Below are 15,909 nucleotides of genomic sequence, written 5' to 3' on the forward strand. Positions count from 1 at the left end.
TCTTACTTTTTTTTACTGGAGATTTTCTTCCTTTTCATTTATTTATTTTAAAAATTTTTATTTTATATTGGAGTATAGTTGATTTACAATGTTGTGGTAGTTTCAGATGTACAGCAAAGTGATTCAGTTATACACATACATATACATATACATATATCTATTCTTTTTCAGATTCTTTTCCCATTTAATTTATTACAGAATATTGAGTAGAGTTCCCTGTGCTATAGAGTACGTCCTTGTTGATTATTTATGTTATATTTAGTAGTGTGCATATGTTAATCCCAAACCCCTAATTTATCCCTCCCCCCGTACCTTTCCCTTTGGTAACCATAAATTGTTTTCTAAGTCTGTGAGTCTGTTTCTGTTTTGTAAATAATTTCATTTGTATCATTTTTTTAGATTCTACATACAAGTGATATCATATGATATTTGTTTTTCTCTGACTTACTTCACTTAGTATGATAATGTCTAGGTCCATCCATGTTGCTGCAAATGGCATTATTTCATTCTTTTTTATGGCTGAGTAATATTCCATTGTATATATGTACAACATCTTCTTTATCCATTCATCTGTCAATGGACATTTAGGTTGCTTCCATGTCTTGGCTATTGTAAATAGTGATGAAATGAATATTGGGTACATGTGTATCTTTTCAAATTATGGTTTTCCCCAGATATATGTCCAGGAGTGGGATTGCTGGATCATATGGTAACTCTATTTTTAGTTTTTTAAGGAACCTCCATACTGTTCTCCGTAGTGGCTGTACCAATTTACATTCCCACCAACAGTGTGGGAGGGTTCCCTTTTCTCCACACCCTCTCCAGCATTTATTGTTTGTAGACATTTTTATGATGGCCATTCTGACTGGTGTGAGGATCATAGTAGGTTTTTTTTTTTTTTTTTTGCGGTACACAGGCCTCTCACTCTTGTGGCCTCTCCCGTTGTGGAGCACAGGCTCCTGATGCGCAGGTTCAGCAGCCATGGCTCACGGGCCCAGCCGCTCCGCGGCATGTGGGATCCTCCCGGACCGTGGCACGAACCCGTGTCCCCCGCATCCGAAGGCGGACTCCCAACCAGTGTGCCACAAGGGAAGCCCCTCATGGTAGTTTTGATTTGCATTTCTCTAATAATTAGCGATATTGAGCATCTTTTCATGTGCTTTTTGGCCATCTGTATGTCTTCTTTGGAGAAATATCTATTTAGATCTTCTGCCTTTTCTTCCTTCTTTTTTTTTTTTTTTTTTTGACCATGCTGCACAGCTTGTGGGATCTTAGTTCCCCAACCAGGGATTGAACAGGGACCCATAGCAGTGAAAGTTCTGAGTCCTAACCACTGACTGGACCGCCAGGGAAGTCCTCGTTTTTAATATAGGCATTTACAGCCATAAATATTCCTCTAAGCACTTTTTAAACAGTATCTCATAAGTTTTCAATTGTCATGTTTTCATTTTCATTTATCTTAAAGTGATATCTAATTCCACTTGTGATTTCTTTGATCTATTGGTTATTTAGTAATGCATTGTTTAATTGCCACAAATTTGTGAATTTCTCAAATTTCCTTGTTACTGATCGCTCATTTGGTTCCATTGAGGTTAGAGATTGTATTTTGTATGATTTTAATTCTTTTAAGTTTATTGAGGCTTGTTTTATCACCTAACATATTGTCTATCCTGGAGAATGTTTCCTGCGCACTAGAAAAGAAGGTATATTCTGCTTTTGTTCAGGGAATGTTCTGTTGATATCAGTTACATCTAATTGGTTTATAGTGCTGCTCAAGTCTTCTATTTCCTTCTTGACTGTCTCCCTAGTTATTCTATCCATTATTGAAAGTGGGGTACTGAAGTCTCAAACTGTTATCATCAAATTGCCTATTTCTCTCTTCAGTTTTGTCAGGATTTGCTTCATGAATTTGGGGCTCTGTTTTTTATATGTTTATATTTTTATAATTGTTATGTCTTCCTGGTGGATTGACACTTTTATCATTATAAAATGTCCTTTTTCTTCTCTAGTAATAATATTTTCTTAAAGTCTATTTTTTCTAGTATTAGTATGGTCACTCAGCTCTCTTCTGTCTACTGTTTGCATATATAGTGTGTTTTGTCATACAGAATTTTTTAAGCTTTATGTAGCTGAATATATAAATTTTTTATGGCTTCTGCATTTTGAACAATAGTTTGGCCTTTTCCATTTCAAGGTGATAATTGACTCTCCCATGTTTTCTCCTATTATTTCTGTATCTTCAGTTTTTAAGTTTCTAATTTTGGTCCATTTGATTTTGTTTGGTACTTGGTGTAAGTTGTAGATCCAACTTAATTTTTTTCTTATATGTCCAATTGCCACAGCACAGTTTATTGAATGGTTCATCTTCATTGCTGCTTTGAGCTGCTACCTTTATCTTATACTAAATTCTTATGTGTATTTGCATCTGCTTCTTACTGTCTTTTTTCTTTCATTGTTCTGTTTGTCTACTAATGCACCAGAACCACAGTATTTTATAGACTGTGGTTTTATAAGTCTTATTATATCTTATTAGCCTCTTGTCATTTCTCTTATTTTTCAGAATGTTTCTTGCTATTCTTGTGTGCTTACTTTTTTCATATCAACATTACATCAATTTGCTTACTTAAACAATTTGCTTACTTACTAATAATTCTAATAGTAATTCTAATAATACCTAAACCTGTTGGTATTTTCCTAGGATCATATTAAATTTATATATTAACTTAGATTGATTGGCATTTTTTTGACATTGAATATTTCTGATCTGAAACTTGGTTGTCTTAACATTTGTACAGGCCTATTTTCAAGGTCTTCAGAAAAAAATTTTAATTTTAAAAAATCTTTAATATGAAAAGTTAAAAATAGAGAGAATAATATCACGGACCATCACTGTGGACCTATTACCCAGCTTAAATAATTATGAACATATGGCCATATTTTCAGTATTACTGCCTCTCTCCCTCCCTCCCTCCCTCAATGTGTTACAACAAATCCCAGACGTTATATAAGAAATATGATAAATTTTTCTTCATATAGTTGTGTACATTTCTTATTAAGCTTATTCCTAGGCCTTTAATCTACAATGTTGTTCATTGTTTTTATATAGGAAGATTTATTTCTGTACATTGATTTTGTACCCTTTTCTTATTATTTAAATATTTGTTTGTGCTAATTTGAATTCATTGACTTGAAAAGGTTACCACCCTTTATAATTTGCTAACCAGATTTCACCTGTATGCTCACCTGGACTGTTAGAAATATGCTAAAATTCTAGGTATAAGCTAGTGTAGTAAGCTACTGGTCTTGCTCAAAACAACATATTTGTGACCTGAAACGTAATAACCAACCTGCGTAGTGACATGTCAAAATTTACCTGGGATTCCTGTCCTGTAAGGTTCTCTGTTAATACGTGAAAAACTCAGGTTGTTTTCAGTTTCCTGTCACTTTATAATGTTTTTATGTGCAGTTGCTGGCCTCTATTCTTCCTGTAGACCTGAAAATCACTCCCTGATGTCAGTCAGGCCCTCAGGGAGGCAAATAACTCTTCTGAGCCAGTAGGGAACCATTTCAGTCTTTTGAGTTCTTATGATAAGCACTGATCAGATGTATCAGGAATCACATTGTGGCATGAGCACTAATATTTTAGATAATTTCTAATGTAGCACCATCAGTATCCTGTGCTTTAGAACAGGATACTCTCAGAGTTTTTCAAACTCTCAGAGTTTTAACAGTCCCTTTGACACTTTCCTGTGTTACCTGATTAAGCTGTTCTGCTGGTATAGAGTCAGGGATTTGGAGTCTGTTATATTCATTTTGGAAAACTCTAGTTGCCTGGAGTCTTTATCTCTCCCATAACCTGCCTCTGAAATGCCATATGGTTTTTCTGCCAAATAAGAATTTTCTTTTGGATGTCTCTGGTATTACATAGGGAAAAATTCTAGTTTATTCCAAATATTAAAGCAACTTTTCTTCAGAGAAAAGTTCTTTCCCCTATATTGCAATGACTTAGCTTACACGACACTTTTCAAATGACAAACTTATCTGGATAGAGATAAATATATCTCATTAAAATATGGCTTTGAGGGAAACTGTGGAGACAGTTTTAATATGGCACATGATGATATCCTTGATGCCACATCATATGACTTTGACCAAGTTACATGGCTACCATTATTTAAGGTAATAGTACCAACCTCATTGAGTTCATATAGCAATTAGATGAATTGATATATTTAAAGTGCTTAAACTTAAAACTAGCACCTAACACATAGTACCCACTAGTGAGTGTTTGTTAAATACATAAAAAAGAAAATAAAACCTATGTACAGAGAAATGGACTTTCTTAAAATAGATCAAGGGAAAAACTGAAATTCTATAGTCTACTATAGTCTCTCTCAGCTTACTCTTGTTGAATTAACTTCCTTCCTGCATATATAGTTTCTAATTTGAACAACCTCTTTCATTTTAAAGATTCACCGGTTCTCAGTCCAGCTAATTCTGCAATCAATTTAAGTGGAGCTCAGGACCTGACCTGGAATAAGAGTGTTGTGAAGCCACTGGCTTTATCTTTGCAGGTTGTAGGGAAGACTTTTGCTGCAGGTGATGTTTTCCTCACTTATATATATATTTTTAATTAAGTTATTTTTAATTTATTTTTGGCTGTGTTGGGTCTTTGTTGCTGCGCACAGGCTTTCTCTAGTTGCGGCGAGTGGGAGCTACTCTTTGTTGCGGTGCACAGGCTTCTCATCTTGGTGGCTTCTCTTGTTGCGGAGCACGGGCTCTAGGTGCACGAGCTTCAGTAGTTGTGGCACACGGGCTCAGTAGTTGTGACACACAGGCTTAGTTCCTCCGCGGCATGTGGGATCTTCTCGGACCAAGGCTCAAACCTGTGTCCCCTGCATTGGCAGGCAGATTCCTAACCACTGTGTCACCAGGGAAGCCCTACCTCACTTATATTTATTTGGTAAATACCTAGTCCATAAAAGACTTGTGTGAAATTTAATTGACAATTTGGTAGAAGAAAACAGAAGCTCCTTCTTCGCCAGTTGAAGGCAAAAGTGGGGCTGTCTACTATAACGCATTTTTGTACAAAGCTTTGTGTTTTCTGTGTTACATACAGAAGAGTCAGTGAATGACATTTGGCACACAGGGGAGACAAAGCAGCTTGATTCTGTTCAATAAAAATTTCTTGGATACCTGCTATACTGAGGAACTGGGGATAGCTACTAAGATAAATAAGGCTCAATCCCTGACCTCTAATGTACTTGTAACCTTGCAGAGGAGATCAACCTAAAAGAAGATATTTTCAGTGTACTGCAATAAATACATAATATCCTAGGGGAGCACAGAGGAGGGGGGGTTAGCCCAGCATGTTAGGGAGTAATCGAGAATGAGTTCTTGGGGACTTCCCTGGTGGTCCAGTGGTTAAGATGCCACGCTTCCAATGCAGGGGGCGTGGGTTCAAACCCTGGTCAGGGAATAGGGGAAAGACATTTCAAATTCAGGGAAAAGCAGGAGCAAAGCTTGAAAGAAAAAGGAAAGGAAAGAAGCAGCATGACATGTGCAGGAACTTCCAGCAGTTTGGACTTGTTAGAAACATACAGTGTAAAACTCAGGGAGTAGCAGGAGGTGAGCAAGAGGCAGAAAAGGGAAAGGTCATAGGAGGTCAGGATAAGAAGTATGGATTTCAGTCTATAACTTGTGGCACAGGGGAGTGACATGGTCTTATTTTAACTTAAGCTAGATCATTTTGGCAGCAAAAAGAAAGCATTGGGAATACAAGTTGCAGGTCATTCAATAGTCTGGGTGAGAAATGATGAGGTCCTTGACCAGGGTGAAAATAGGTTGGAGAGGAGGAGACAGATTGGAGAACTACTCAGGATGTAAAATGAGCAGACTTGACTGATTAATGGGAGCGTAAAGCAGAAGAAGGGGTCTCAGTTGATGTCCATCTTTCTGGGCTAATGGTTAGTACCATTGCCTGAGATAAGGAATACAGCAAGGGGAGCAGGTTCCCCAGGAGGAGATTGTGAGTTCAATTTTGGACACGACGAGTTTGAAATACCCACGAGGCATCCAAGTGGAGCTACTCAACAGTAATTTAACTTATCGTAGGGGGAAGCAGGACTAATGGTATAAGGTTGAGCCACCAGCATATGGTTAAAATCACCCTGTAAATAGCGTCAGCCAAGGAGACACGTGGGGTAAGGCAAGACATGAACTAAAGGCAGACCCGTAGAAAGTTTCAGTGTTTAAGAAAAAGAAATGGTCAGAGAGGTAGAAGAAACATAAAGAGAAAGAGAACCTATCATTCTTGGAAACTTTCCAATAGTGAGGTTTCGTAATTTATCCAGACCACTTTTGATCTTACTCTGGTCCAACAATTCTTGCAGAATCTGCCTTCTGTTTAGATTACAGACTGGAACAAACTGAGTCCAAGTTTTTACAGCATAGAAGAAAAATTAATGAAATTATGGATCTTGGCAGTAATCATCATGATTGCTAAAACCATCAGATGAGAGGCTGATGAACAACTTTGTAACTTGAAGATTAGGCTGACAACTCTTAAACCCACTGATGAATCTTAACATCACAAGAAAAGAGAAAACTGGTCATTATGTGCCTCTTAATGGAAGTATACAACAGGACTTATGAGATACTCTTGCCAAAAAAAATCAGACTTGAATCTGAGCAAACATCTTTATCTAATGATTAGTTTAGGAATTAGAGGAGACATCAAATGACACCATGGATATCCAATCAGCAAAATACAGGAAATGAGAAATTCTGCCAGGTTTTCAGCAAATTAATTGCTAGAAAGAAAAAGAAGAATTCTAGAGATTAAAAGAGGTTTAAGGGACATAGCAACTAAATTCAGTGTGTGGATATTTTTTGAAACCCAGTTTGAACAAGAAATGTAAAAAGCCATTTCTGAGCTGATTGGGAGAAATTTGAATACTGATGGGTTATTTGATATTAAGAAATTATTGATCATTGTTAATTTTCAGTATAAAAAAAAACCCAGTTATGTTTTTTAAGAGTCTTTTTCTTTTAGAAACACATACAAAAGTATTTATGGATGAAATGATATGACAAATGAGTTTGCTTCAAAATAATCCAGAGCCCATATGTGTGTATGTGGGTGGGGGGAAAAGATAGGGAGTATAAATAAAGCAGGATTGGCCACATGTTGATAAATGTTGAAGCTGGGTGATGGGTACATAGTTTATGTACCATTCTCTCTGCTTTTATATATGTTTGAAAATTTCCATGATAAAAGGTAAAAAAAAAAAAAGTTTTCTCTTCTTTTCTACCCACCATCTCCAAAGACTTCACTGAAAATAATTCTGAAGGATCTCTTGGGGTCCTAGAAAATTATTTTGGGTGACATTTCATGTTAGTTAAAGTACTACTCTGATGGTTGTAGTTGGCTATGTACAACTGGGCTGTTCCGTCAGTGGGATTTCTTTGAATCCTATGTGAGGTTTGTCATATGGTTGTAGCATCACAGAAAGCAGTGTCCTGCCCAGACTCTGTTCTGAGTGGCTCCTCTTGTGTACTACAGATGCTGCTAATGGAAACAGTAGCCATGGAGGAAAGAGCAGTGCGTCTAGCTCCACTCCAGCCCGCCCAGGGAATTACTCTTTGTCACCAAGACCTAGCTTTGCCTCAGGAGACCAAGGTACAATACCCATCTTAGAATTTTGAAATAGCACTTAATTATGGAAGAAGTGCTCCAGAGAGTTTGGAATGATTAATTATCTGGCAGCACACTCCCAGTTTTTCCTTAGCTTCTCGTACAATGTTTTGAAAATTTATGATTGGTATGAACAATTACGATTACATATCTTGGTGATTCTACAAGGGTAGGCCTACCTAGGAAATAACATTGAAACAAATATATAAGAAGTGTCTTGAAAAGCCATGGGCTTTGATGACCAAAGTACAGGGTTCAGAGTTCCTCACTGCTGTGTGACTGGGTAAATGTGAGCCTTCCTTTCACCATCTACAGAACGGGTATAACAATGTAGTTGTCCTACAACTTCACAGCGTTGTTGATTGTTGATAGAATCAGATGAAATACTCTGGGTGAAACGGTGCATTGTAAAACAGCCTGCAGCCGTTAGTGCTGTTAGTGTGTGACCTTTTCTAACTTTATCTTTACCTCTAGAAAAGTGACTTCGACTTTCTGAGTGTAATCATAGTAAAGGTCCTATGTTACTTTGGCTTCTTTCCCTTCTTCCATTACTAAGGACAAGGCTCATCTTTCTTTTTGTATTCAGCTACCATGTTCATTTCTGGACCACCAAAGAAACGACACCGAGGATGGTATCCTGGGTCACCTGTCCCCCAACCTGGTTTAGTTGTACCTATTCCTGCAGTTCGCCCTCTTTCAAGAACTGGTAAGATTTCAACAGAAGATGGGTTTTAAGTTTCCTTAAATTAACAAAGGTATCTGCTACTCTCGTTCTTTCCATGAACCCTTGAAAATAAATTTCCTTAACTAACTTTTGTGTCCAGTACTATAGCAGCTAATATTTTGTCCCCATCACATCTGCCATCCCTATAAGCACATGTGCCATCACGAAAGATCTTGATTCACCATCTATCTTTGTTTTACACTACAGTATCAATAAACCACTCTTTATGTAGGGCGTGATGCTACCAATCCGCCATTATAGAGCATAAATGAACTTGCTTTGCCAATAGTGGTATTTGATGTATCCTCCTGTGATCTGGTTCCTTATGTGACCTTTACTTATTATTTCTGAATTGGACGGTTCAGTCTGTGACCAGAATCCTGAAAAACCAACTGGTTCTCCTTTATAATATCCAAGCTGTGGCCATTTGGTGCTTACAATTAAATGTTCAACTGCTCATCTACCTTGCTGTATGAAACACAGACAAATGTAAATATACCAATTCTAAGACATAGATGGGGTTCTTTAAAAATTTACATTTGTTTAAAAAATGATTCTAAAATCTACAGAGAAATGATAAATACAGAAAGAATTATGCCGGTATGTTACTGTGGTTGCCTCTAGGTAGTACTGATTAATGATGAATTTATTCTTATTCTCACTTTTCTATACTTTTCACATTTTCTGTAATGAGTCGATATGCCTTGATAATCTAGGGTGGGGGGAGATAAAATACAAAACAGAATCCAAAATACTGTATGTGGAAAAACAACTAGAAGGAAAAACTGCCAAAATTCTAAATAGTAGTTATCTCCAGACGATTTGATAATGGTTGATATTTTTGTTTGTTTTTCTCACTTCTTATTTTATATAATAAGCACAAATTACTTTAATAAAAAAGCCATTAGACTTATAAAACTTGCATATTAAAAGTATTAACGCTGTGTTGATTTCAGCTATATTTCATTTATCCTTCCTATCTAATCCTTCTTGTCAAACAACTTTTTTTCCAGAGTCCCTTTTATCTGCCCCAGTTCCACAGACCCCATTAACTGGAATTTTACAACCTCGACCCATTCCTGCAGGGGAAACTGTAATTGTTCCTGAAAATCTGCTGAGTAACTCAGGAGTTAGACCAGTAATCCTGATAGGTAAGGAAAGGAATTCCAAGTTACCTGTGTCTGCTGGAATCTAGGAACAATCCTCCATTTCATTGCGTGTCTATTCATGTGTTCATGAAGGTATCTATTGATCCATCTATTAATTCTTTAAGCACTTATTGGTCAGCTCCTTCATGATATCCTAAACATGGGACTAGAAGTTGGGAATAAGGCAAAGTCTTTTTGCCCACAAGGAGCACTCTTTAGTGGGGCATTCTAGAGGTTCACAGTCAAGCTCTCCTTCATCTCAGAGGTGATGTTTCAGCTGGGGAACTGAGGGGTGGATGAGAGCAGACAAGGTTGGGGAGGGCTCATTTCAGTCAAAGGGAGCCAAACGGCAGAAAAAAGGAACAAGCTGAGCCAGCGAAGAGGCCCCACTTGGGAGAACCAAGAGGCCCCAGAGCTGCAGATCTAAACCATGGGGAAGCGTTTAGGAGTGAGAGCCTTTCCAAGCTCTCTATAAATGGAGGTGTAGAAATGTAGGGGTCCCTAGATGCCATGACTAATTTAGAGCCTTTCATACCCACATCAAGAGCGCCCTCGTCAGGGGGCTAGCCTAGGCCAGAAGAAGAAGACTGCCGGCTTTACCTTCGGGACTAAACAGATAGGGTGTTTAAGCCCACTAGATCTTTATGGTATGTCTATGTGAGGTGTTATCTGTTTCTTGCAGTTGGCTTGAGCCAGACATGGATGGTTTCGCTTTGAGCCCTGTTCTTTATCAGGCTGCCCTATCCACTGCTCCTGGACCTATAGGCACTAGGGGGAATCCCAGTTGTTTAAATTCCATATAGTCAGGAAGTTCTTACTGAACATTTGAATTGCATGCACAGTGCAACTAAGCCTTGGAAAGATACATAAAACATGAGGACCCTTTGGTGTCTGCCTTTTAGAAAGACTCACAGAGGGACTGTTCTCTTCACCATACCACCAATACAGGGTGTATTTTCAACACATTTGTGTCCTATCTACTTCTAAGATGATTTAAGGCTGTTTACTGACAATTAGGAAGAGAACACAACAAAAATGGCTAAGATAGCAAAAAGAGTAAGAACCTCCAAGTCCCTGCAACTGGAAGAATATTGCTGTTGATCAATGAATTTAGCTTAAATTTTTTAAAAGAAAACCTTAAGAAGTGACACATGTTATTGTAGCTTGTCTGTTTGTTTGTTTTCTGACTTCTTTTCTGAAAAGAAACTTGATCAGGAATTTTATCTGAAAACATTTTATTCTTGCAGTTTTACAAAGGGTACAGAGATGTTTCTGCAAACTCTCATCAGTCCTCTATGGCAGAGATATAATATTAACATGTCTCTTATATAATATAGTTTGAGTATTAATATAATTTGAGTATTTTGCTTCTTGTTCTTCTAATTTAATGAAAGGGTAGAATTTAGAATTTAGAGCATTCGCATGAATTCCCTGGGATTGATATATTTGAGTGATTTGTTTGGTAGCCATCTCAGAGGGCAGGGAACTTTGTTAAGCATCGTTGATCCTAGTTGAGCAAATATACCTGGTTGGACCTCAAAAAGAAATGTTGAACTTTACTGACCTGCTTCTATTGGGGCAGGCTATGGCACTTTACCCTATTTCTATGGAAATGTTGGTGACATTGTTGTGAGTCCTCTGCTGGTGAATTGCTACAAGATTCCACAGTTGGAAAACAAAGATTTGGAACAGTTAGGTTTGACTGGCAGCCAACTCCTGAGCGTGGAAAACATGATTCTTCTGACAATACAGTATCTCGTGCGGCTGGGTAAGCTATTTTCAATAATCATTTGACGGCGACGATTTTAATTCTTTTTTGGAACATACATTTTTCCTTTTTTACCCACTTTCTCACATTTATCCACCTCTTACTTTCCCCTCTTTCACGTCTAACATTCTTTTTCTTCAACCCCATTCTCTATGGCTTTTCCCTTTCCTCTCCTCCATTTCTTTCCTACTCCTTTCCTTCTCTTTCCTATTTCTTTTTCTCCCCCCTATTTCTCTCAGATCTAGCCTCTCTTGCTGCTGGCTTTGCTTCTTTGGATCCTAGAAGAGATAAATTGCTCCACCTGGTGTCCAGTGCCATAATGGTCCTAAAGTCTCCAAAGTAGTTGATGTAGGCAGACTGTCCAAGGGCTGTGCCATGGGTACCTCCCTTGTGAGTCAGGCCAAGCCACCTTTCTGAAAGTGCAGTTACCATCTGGAATGCAAATGTAGCCATTGTGTTAGACAATTATTTTCCAATTTTCCACTTAGCCTTTTTATCTTGTTTATCCACTGCCCCTACACCCATTTTTTTCTTCTCCAGCTCCATCCCTTTGATGTAGTCCCAAACTGCTTCCTTTCATTGAGGTAGTAACTTGGACCTCCCTGGAAGGTTTTCTGGGCTTTAGGGTAAGGGGATACCTAGGTCATGAACCCTTCACTTCCTCTATTTGATATCTCCTCCTGAGCCCCACAGTGGGTGTATGCAGGTGCCCTGACAGTACTTTAGTGGCTCCGCAGCATTTACATTGCAATGTCCTTTATTTTGCAAACTGCAGTAGGCCATCTAATATGCAGCCTAATTATATACCTACTCCAGGACTTCAAACCACTAATTTACTTAGGAAAATGTTCAAGATGTAAAATTACACATTAAAAATTTTATCTGCACTCTTGTGAATTTTTTTAATGTTTTAAAATACTTTGGTGTTAAATAATAAAAAACATGGGCCAAACAATGTTAAACACACACACACGCACACACACACACGCTTCAGCTTCAGTCTTTGGAGCATCAGCTAGCAATCATGGCTGCAACTCTTAGTACCCTGAGAGCCCAAAGGCCTGCTTTGACATGGAATCTACTTTGATATGGGATCTGCTTTGACACGGGCTTTTGAAACTCGCAAGGCTTCAGGTATCTCATGAGCCACTTTCATGATAAATCTAGGACTTGCTAATCATTTTTATTAGTAGGTAATAAAATTATAAAAATCACCCAGGTCTGATATTTGATGTCATAATTTTAATTGGTACATACTGACTTTCAACCGTGTTCCAAGATGAAAAACTAGCTTCTAGATGTATCCAGAATCAGTTATATAAGGCCACATAAAGTAATGCTATTTTAGTTAACCAAGCCTATCAGTATAGCATTTTAAAAAACCTCAATACCAATTTAAATAGTCAAAGTCCAAGTTAATTAAAGGAACTAAATGGTCAAAACAAAACCTCTTTCCTTAAATTAGTAAAAGCTCTTTCTTAAAAAATAGAACAATCTCCATTCAATTAGACAAAACTCTTCTCTGCCCTGCAGGATCAGTTCTCTCCAGAGTTTTACTTGCAACCAATTAATTATGTTTCTCAATGTCCAACATAAATAGATATTTCTTCTTCTTAATCTAAATTTTGTACATTGAGACATCTCTTCTCTTTAACTCTTCTGGAGTCCTTAATTTTTTTTTTTTTTTTTGGCCTTCAGAAGTTTTGAAGAAGGCAGCAAGAATATTTTCACATATGCTACAGATTATAAATTGACATTTGAAAAAATAAATACAAACTTCTAAAAGGACAGGTGTAATACTTGGATGGCTCAGTTATCTGAAGGTAACAGAGAAGAAGAAAAGCAAGATTTTTCAGAAAGAACAGACCTTTCCACTACAATCACTTTTAAAAAAAAAGTCTCTGTTATTTCACAACCTGAAAATCTTTTGAAGTAGATAATGAAATCAGCAAATCCAGAGATTCTTGGAGGACTCTGAGTCTGTTGGAACCTTGTCTTTTCCTATTATGGTGGCTCTATCTGAAAAGCCTTCAGACCTGATGCCTGGGCTACACTGAGTTACTGGAGATAAGCATTTGAAGAAAAAAATTACTATATATTATCAAGCTTGTGAAAAGTGGAGAAAAGGCTCCTGCAATTTAGCTGTAAAGGCTAAGGATGCAGAAATGACAGGAGGTGATTGGAATCAGGGCAATTTACTCTAAAAAGTTTCTTACCTCATTTAAACTTTGATACATTTTCCTCCATTTCTCAATTCCTAACAGTAATTCAGTCAAAACTCTGTAAAAGTGAGTTTTAAGGCAACCGAGAATGCTATGGACATGTTTGATATTTTATTTTCCCAGAATGCCTTTGTATTTGGAATTAATTATGCTGCCTAACAGAAAATGTTACTCCATGGTAGTTTGGAGGGGGCCTTATGGACACACCTATTAACCAGCCTCCTCAGATTGTCTATGAGAGGCAGGAGGGAACTGGAGAAGTCACAGCCACATGCTTTTGAGCTGTCATTTGTTCTGATGGAAGAAAGCTTTAAGTACATGAGCATCTTCCCTTATTCTCCATGCAGTCAGTACAGATCTTGCGCTTTGAGCTCACTGCTAAGTGTGTACTCAGTGGCCACGAACCGTGGTGCTAAGTTGATAAAGTTAAATGAAGATCAGAAGCTTTGGTGGCTCCCAGGTGATAATAAGACATCCACTAATAAGGGATTGGGGAAGGCACGGAAACATAAACACTATGTAAGCATTGCCATTTTCTTGCCCTCTTTCCATGTATAGTAGAGAAAAATCTGTGAGGACTTCACTCTCCTGCTTCCCTCTGGCTCCAGCCAATCCTGGAAAAAACTGTTTTTTTCCAATTAAAATTGTTTACTTTTAAAATGTATGATATTTTATTTAATTTTCCTTATCCTATCCATTACTAAACTTGCATTTTTTTTACTTTCCCTGAGAAGATGGGCAGGGTCCAGGGAGGCCACTTAAACCCCCGTTAGAGGAAGGAAAGGTTTCTGACTCACTCAGGTGCCTCGTTCCCATACAGAAGTCCAGTCCCTCATCCCTGTATTCTTTGCAAGGGGATTTTGGCTTTGAATTCTGAAGCTATTGCTTGATCTCAGATCACAGACACTGAGGGGGTCTATATCTGTTTCAGGAGGATGAGTTTCAAATCTCAGGTCTGCACAGCAAAAGAAATGCCTTTGAGTAGCAGGAGTGAACATCGTCTTGCCGGTTTCAATTTAAACTAAGTGTAGGAATTCATTTGTGTCACTTGGATGCCAGACACTGACTTGCTTATTTTGTCTTAAAGACTGGTTGAGGGACTTCCCTGGCGGCCCAGTGAGTAAGACTCTGTGCCTCCAATGCAGGGGGCATGGATTCAATCCCTGGTAGGGAAGGTAAGATTCCACAAGCTGCGCGGCTCGGCCAAAAAACAAACAAACAAACAAACAAAAAGACTGGTTGAGTTTCTAAAGAGAAACAAAATACCTCTAATTCCAGGGACCACAGATCACCCATGTAAGCTTAACCATAACCTCTGCCAGGGAAGAGGGCCACATGCCATTCTTAACCCAGAACCCTGGGGAATAGCTAGGTGATGAGAGCATTCTCTATCTGGGGAAAGCGTGGAACTGCCTAAATATAAATTGGGAGTGAAAAATAATTAAACTTAGTTTTCCTCGTGGACAGTATTCTCAAAATTAGGTATAGAGGCAATACATTAAAATGTTTTTTTAAGGTACCTATGAATAAAATGAGAAATGAGTGAAGCCTGAAGCTGATTATATACAAGTAGGTTAGCTTCTTGCTTCGTTAGTCATTAACTATTTCTGTAGCGCCAAGTTTAATATGTCAACAAAAATACCACCTTCAGTGACCATCTCCCAAGGCATACGATGGAATTGATACTGTCTCTGAGCACATCTTCTTTGAAAGATATCAAGAATAGAAGTCTGCATTTTAAAAAAACGTGTATCAAGGCAAACAGAAAAGAGAGAAGGTAATTTAGCAATGGAAAATGGTTAGTAGAGGCAGTATACTTGAGGCCACTACAGGAAAAAGAGCTTATTTGCCAGCTGGAATAGACTGCACTCTGATGTGTGTGTTTGTGTGTGTGTGTGTGTGTGTGTGTGTCTTTTCTAGCTGTGATTAAAAAAAAAAAATTCTAGCTGTAATTCTCCTCAATTTAGGTCCTGATCAGATACCTCTCAGGGAAGAATTTGAGCAAATTATGCTGAAAGCTATGCAGGAATTTACTCTGAGAGAGAGAGCCCTGCAGATGGGTGGTCAGTGCACACCTGTGTCACCAGGACAACTCCCCTGGCTGGCTAGATTAATTGCCAGCGTATCTCAAGACTTGGTTCATGTGATTGTGACCCAGAACTCCTTGGCGGAGGGCATTTCAGAGACATTGAGGACTCTCAGTGAAATGAGACACTATCAAAAACTACCAGATTATGTTGTGACAATTTGTGCATCGAAAATCAGAGGAAATGAGTTTTGTGTGGTAGTATTAGGTGAGTAACTTTTTCATTCATTCATCATCTGTCCATTTGAATAATACTAATGGGGTA

The 15,909-nt window shown here is 38.1% G+C and overlaps 1 protein-coding gene across 1 annotated transcript in view; it reads left to right on the forward strand.

The window, feature by feature from the left end:
• GREB1L (GREB1 like retinoic acid receptor coactivator) overlaps positions 1-15,909 on the forward strand; it is a 272,602-nt gene that overhangs the window by 192,631 nt on the left and 64,062 nt on the right. The window contains exons 8-13 of the mRNA XM_082640432.1: positions 4,471-4,599; positions 7,565-7,681; positions 8,283-8,402; positions 9,434-9,571; positions 11,151-11,336; positions 15,526-15,852. Coding sequence (XP_082496558.1) covers positions 4,471-4,599; positions 7,565-7,681; positions 8,283-8,402; positions 9,434-9,571; positions 11,151-11,336; positions 15,526-15,852 — 1,017 coding nt within the window. The remainder of the gene's footprint in view (positions 1-4,470; positions 4,600-7,564; positions 7,682-8,282; positions 8,403-9,433; positions 9,572-11,150; positions 11,337-15,525; positions 15,853-15,909) is intronic.

Source organism: Mesoplodon mirus (assembly GCF_964341445.2).
Source record: "Mesoplodon mirus genome assembly, chromosome: 13".
In the NCBI taxonomy this organism is placed as follows: Eukaryota; Metazoa; Chordata; class Mammalia; order Artiodactyla; family Ziphiidae; genus Mesoplodon; species Mesoplodon mirus.